Source organism: Oncorhynchus gorbuscha, linkage group LG13 (genome assembly GCF_021184085.1).
Source record: "Oncorhynchus gorbuscha isolate QuinsamMale2020 ecotype Even-year linkage group LG13, OgorEven_v1.0, whole genome shotgun sequence".
NCBI lineage: Eukaryota > Metazoa > Chordata > Actinopteri > Salmoniformes > Salmonidae > Oncorhynchus > Oncorhynchus gorbuscha.
Window position 1 is genome coordinate 22,036,429 of NC_060185.1, and position 6,000 is coordinate 22,042,428.

Sequence of the window (6,000 nt, forward strand, 5' to 3'; positions counted from 1 at the left end):
TAGTCAATTTGGAAGGAATGGATCTCATCTCCCATGAAAGAATGGATCTCATCTCCCATGAAAGAATGGATCTCATCTCCCATGAAAGAATGGATCTCATCTCCCATGAAAGAATGGATCTCATCTCCCATGAAAGAATGGATCTCATCTCCCATGAAAGAATGGATCTCATCTCCTTTGCATATTGGCAGGGCACCAGTGGCTGACCTGACTTCACATTTCTCAGTCCTCTCTACCTTTCCCTCAGCCAGTTTCAGGTGAAAGAGGGCTGGATATTTGCACATTGATAAGCGGGGTGGTTAGTTGCGGAGGAGAACGTTGGCACTGTGTGTGCGTGCATGCATGCATGTGTGAGTGTGTTCTGTCCTCTCCACTACAGAGGTGATGTTGAAAAGCAGGAAACAGTTTCATACGCCCCCTTAGTCAGATTCAAATGCTAACCTATTGTAGGTGGGCGTCTGGTATTGACACTTATATAAGAGAGGGAGAGAGAAAAGAGGGCTATAAAGACAGTCCGAGTGAGAGATTGAGAGAGAAGAAAGAGACGCTTAAACCAACATGTTGACAATAAGCACTTTCACCTGAATACTTCTATTAATGCATCCTGTCAAAGGACATTTTTATTTACATATACAGAACAGGTGTGCAGCACATTTTTCACCCTGCAAGTGTGCAGCACCTGACCTTTAACCTTGCTCTGAACTCATCTATACCAATGACTGTAAGCACAGAGAACAGAGCCCCACCACACACTAAACTTAACCTTCAACCTTGACGGATGCACATTGAAATTTTAAGTGATAGATGGATGCAACTTCAGGGAAATCTTGTTTTTTTAAGGCAATGTCATAGGATAGATATGTTGTTGTTAACAGCAGTGTGTGTGTTCTATACCTGCATTCATGCGTGTACCTGAATGTGCTTGTGTGTATTACCATCTGCGCATGTGTGTGTGGTGGAACAGAGAATATCATTATGTCAGTGCAGCAGCAGCTCTGGAGGTTGAAGTGCTGTGGGTGGAATACATATGTTACCTCCAACTTGCATGGAATTGACAGTTCTACTGGCTAAATTTCTCACCAATGTTTTTGACAATGTTGAGACTGTAGCAGATGGATTCTATTTTCAATGGTGTTGAGCCCTTTCTTTCCCCATTGCTCACCAACCTGAGTAGAGAAAGAGAGAAAAAATAAAGATGAGATGAGCAAGGAGATGCTTTGACATCAACGGCAAAGCACTGTTCATCCTATAATTTACCACAATTCAAAGACAATCATTGGAGCATCTGGAGGTCTATGAGTCAGATTGAGAGCACTTCATTTCACATTGTCCAAATACCATCTGTTCATTATACTTGGTCTCCTGACACTGCATGAGAAATGGTAGATATTCATATCTCAACAGGCCAATAAATAGATCCTTGTTCCCACAGTCATTCCTTCTATGTCAGATTCCATCCTCAAAATCAATAATATGCATTTTAAAAAGAAGATTCACATAAAATGAGGAATATATTCATGCCCCAAGATTTAAACCAGAGCCCAGGGACTCCTTTATGCTACCAATATGAATTTGATAGAAGGTACAGAAATGCTGCAACTCCCACAGGCACAACATTTTTTTTTAAATCAGATGACTGCAAGTTTCTCCACACTGCCTAGCTCACTACATACCGTTTTAGTACTTCACTGAGCACCTCTTCATATTACTATTACACAGAAATAAATCACCTGCAACATACTACCAATTAGCACATAAGTACCACATGCAGAAACCAACAGTTCTTCTCCCCATCTTTTTACCTGAGTTTGACCCCCTCTACGTCGACCCCCTCTTCCGCTGGTTGCGGTGCCTGTGTGTCCCCTCCGGGCTCCCGCACAGAGCAGGCGGCGGTGCGTTCTGAGAGGCTCTCCATGTCTTCAGTGTGTGCGTGCATGCCATGTGTCCGATACAACAGAGCGCTGGAAACAGAGGAGGAAGTGGAGCCCCCTCCACACTGACCGCTAGCTGGAGAAGCATTTGTGCTCCTCCTCCCTCCTCTCTCCTCCTCCTCCTCCTCCTCCTCCTCCGCTCCTCATCCAAAGAGGGGAAGAAGCCCCGCTAGAAAGTATGTGTGGGCTCCTGGGCTCCCCGTTGCTTGGCAACACAGTTCCAGAATGGAGTGTACGTGGAGATGTTGGCATACTACATACAACAGGCACACAGTAATAAGCAGCTGCAATAACAATAAGTAAAAGAGAGCTCTACTTGAAGATGAGGCAAATATAACTAACTGTACTACAGTAACAAAAAAGTATGAAAATGTATGCACTCACTACTTTAAGTCGCTCTAAATAACTCAAATGTGAATTTAACCAACACTCAGAAAACAGATTTTCCTTGACACAATATATGGAATAAAGAGCAGTGCAGCTTGCTTTAGGCTCATATCTCACTCAATGGAAAGGCAGCTCATAAAAGACAAATGATAAAATGGTTGCTTCTCAGTTTGAGTGCATGTCTGCGTGTGAGTGTCTGGGTTTGAATCAGTCTGGCCTGGCTTATGGCGAGGCTCACCGTCGTGCCCGGGGAGATAGGGGAGGTTTCTGGAGATCAGGGACACTGAGGGTGCTGCTGCCTGACCTGCTGGCTGGGCTGGGCTCTGGGCCAGGCCTCAGAGAGACTGCAGGGCCTGAAAGAGGAAGAAGATAATTAAGGATTAAGGGAAAGGGGTGTGAGCAAAGAGGAAACAGTGGGTGAAGGACAAGGAAAATAGAGGAGCTCTATATTTTCTATACTAAAACACACACACAGTGAGTACAGGGCTGATTGGCAGGTGGTCATGACTTTGAAACCTCCTTTAGATGGAATAATGTGTTGCTAAGAGAGCCTCCTAAGTTGGATTGAGGGAGTGTTTTCAGCAGATTACTGTACACTGGGACACGTGAATAACTGGGTTTTCCTCTCAGTGCTGAACTAGTCTACTACTCCATTCTGATTCTATAAAAGCTGCTGCACCACTGACTAAAACCGTTCAGACCCGATTTTCCTCTGGCAAACTGACACCAAGTGGGTGTGTTAGGTGAGTGATTATCTCACGAGAACACTCATACAGTGACATTTGATTTCGTCAGCTATAAGCTCTTGATAAACAGCTGTGCGAATTCAATTTAACAAAAGAGACATTGAGATTTCAACTATTGTCTATACAACTAAAACAAAGGACAATATTATATTTTTTGGTACATGAGGTCACAAACACATTGGACTTTTGGTCAGGAAACTCATCCTTAGCTAGCTGAATCCTAATATATGCTATTTAGCAGACACTTTTATCCAAAGCGACTTACAGTCATGTGTGCATACATTGCATACATTCTATGTATGGGTGGTCCCGGGGATCGAACCCACTACCCTGGCGTTACAAGCGCCATGCTCTACCAACTGAGCTACAGATTGGTTGCTGACTCAGACAGACCATAATAATAACCAAGAACTCCTCAGAAGAGTATACGCTTGGCAGACCATCAATGTCAACACTTAAAGGATTAAGGGAATCAGATAAATCGAGTAGGGAGATGATGGGATAGAGTTGTAAGATTCTGGCCAATGGGCATACAGTTTGAACTTTCTCAACACTCCACAGTGGACAAGGTACCTCCTGTTCTTTGATCCATCTAACCTTCACTGATATGAAAGAGCTTGATTATCCAGTGTTATCCGGGATCCTTGGGATGTCCCTACCCTAAACCTTAACCCTTCCTTTAACCATTTTAATGAGGTAGGGACTATCCAAGGACCTCAGATTGCATGGACCAATCTGGATAGCTATTCTTCAAATTCCCCTTTTCTGAGATTGCCTCCTGCTTATTTGGGGTCAATTGCTTCCATATGTTCCAGGTTATTGTTGTAACAGACGTTCTATTCACCCACCGATTACGTAATGAATGATATGCATCAGTTAAGTGCCACCTTTTTCTGCTGATCTAAGACCACAGAGGGCAAAGGCACATGTTATTCTAGTTAAGTGAATATGCCCGAGAAGCCGGTGTTTGGAGGATATATTGGCACGGGTTCATCTTGGACCGGTAACCAAACCAAAATAAAATCACATTTATACAACGAGTCACCAACATATTCAAACAATGATTGACATATTTTCATTTAAATCTGTATTAACTTATTCATACTGTTTAATACTTACCTGAGATATAGTCCAGACACAAATCAATGATTGGTACACAAGCCAGCTTGTCCTTCGTTCTATCGGTTGCCAGAGGCAACTCAATCATTACGTTTTTTTGTTCTAAATCTATGGACGCGACCCAGTCGTTCATTATAAAATGTTCCGTTGCCATGGTTGGTAACGTTCTTATCCCTCTCTTGCTTGCTAGCTAGCCAGCCAACTTTGGCTAACACAGTCACACCTCACAGTGTAGCCAGAATAACAGAATAATAAACACAAATAGATGTGTTTAGGTTTGTTTAATCTATTGTCTAGTGATTTTGGGGGATATATCCTTAACAATGAGTTAATGAGCAGCAAGAGATCAAATTTCAATATTGAAACAAAGTTGCAAATATCAGAGAGACAGCCAGCAAGGTAATTACAAATCTCCAATGCTGAAAACCAAATGCTTGTCTAAAAATGTTTTTTAAAGTCTAGACACTTTTTACAGTGTAGATCTAGTATATAAATTGCCTGGCTGAGCTGATGAGACAGTGGATTGGCAGTCAGATGGAACAGAGTAAATAGACATTTCAACATCATAGATTTACCTGGCGGTAACTTTACCTCAGTACCTAGGAAACACACAGTACCCCCCACACACACCTCAGTAGCTCGGAAAGAGCCAGTCCAGTACAGTCCCCCCCCCCACACACACACACCTCGGTAGCTATGAAACAGCCCGTCCCACCTCGGTAGCTATGAAACAGCCCGTCCCACCTCGGTAGCTATGAAACAGCCCGTCCCACCTCGGTAGCTATGAAACAGCCCGTCCCACCTCGGTAGCTATGAAACAGCCCGTCCCACCTCGGTAGCTATGAAACAGCCCGTCCCACCTCGGTAGCTATGAAACAGCCCGTCCCACCTCGGTAGCTATGAAACAGCCCGTCCCACCTCGGTAGCTATGAAACAGCCCGTCCCACCTCGGTAGCTATGAAACAGCCCGTCCCACCTCGGTAGCTATGAAACAGCCCGTCCCACCTCGGTAGCTATGAAACAGCCCGTCCCACCTCGGTAGCTATGAAACAGCCCGTCCCACCTCGGTAGCTATGAAACAGCCCGTCCCACCTCGGTAGCTATGAAACAGCCCGTCCCACCTCGGTAGCTATGAAACAGCCCGTCCCACCTCGGTAGCTATGAAACAGCCCGTCCCACCTCGGTAGCTATGAAACAGCCCGTCCCACCTCGGTAGCTATGAAACAGCCCGTCCCACCTCGGTAGCTATGAAACAGCCCGTCCCACCTCAGTAGCTATGAAACAGCCAGACCCACCTCAGTAGCTATGAAACAGCCAGACCCACACACACACACCTCAGTAGCTATGAACCAGCCAGTCCCACACACACACACACACACACACACACACACACACACACACACCAGTAGCCATGAACCAGCCAGTCCCACACACACACCTCAGTAGCTATGAACCAGCCAGTCCCACACACACCTCAGTAGCTATGAACCAGCCAGTCCCACACACACACACATCTCAGTAGCTGTGAAACAGCCAGTCCCACAGACACACACACACACACACACACACCTCAGTAGCTATGAAACAGCCAGTCCCCCACACACACCTCAGTACACACGCACACCTCAGTAGCTATGAAACAGCCAGTCCCCCACACACACACACACCTCAGTAGCTATGAAACAGCCAGTCCCCCACACACACACCTCAGTAGCTATGAAACAGCCAGTCCCACACACACAACCTCAGTAGCTATGAAACAGCCAGTCCCACACACACACCTCAGTAGCTATGAAACAGCCAGTCCCACACACACA

General features: G+C 45.3%; 1 protein-coding gene across 4 annotated transcripts in view; it reads right to left on the bottom strand.

Moving 5' to 3' along the window:
- The window catches only part of LOC123992579 (ephexin-1-like), a 53,836-nt gene that overhangs the window by 13,716 nt on the left and 34,120 nt on the right, over window positions 1–6,000 (bottom strand). For all 4 annotated transcript variants that reach the window (XM_046293822.1, XM_046293821.1, XM_046293820.1 and 1 more), the window contains 3 exons: window positions 2,557–2,671; window positions 1,803–2,184; window positions 1,081–1,166 (listed from right to left, as the gene is read on the bottom strand). In XM_046293822.1, the coding sequence (XP_046149778.1) occupies window positions 1,081–1,166; window positions 1,803–1,936 (220 nt within the window). In that variant the 5' untranslated portion in view covers window positions 1,937–2,184; window positions 2,557–2,671. The remainder of the gene's footprint in view (window positions 1–1,080; window positions 1,167–1,802; window positions 2,185–2,556; window positions 2,672–6,000) is intronic.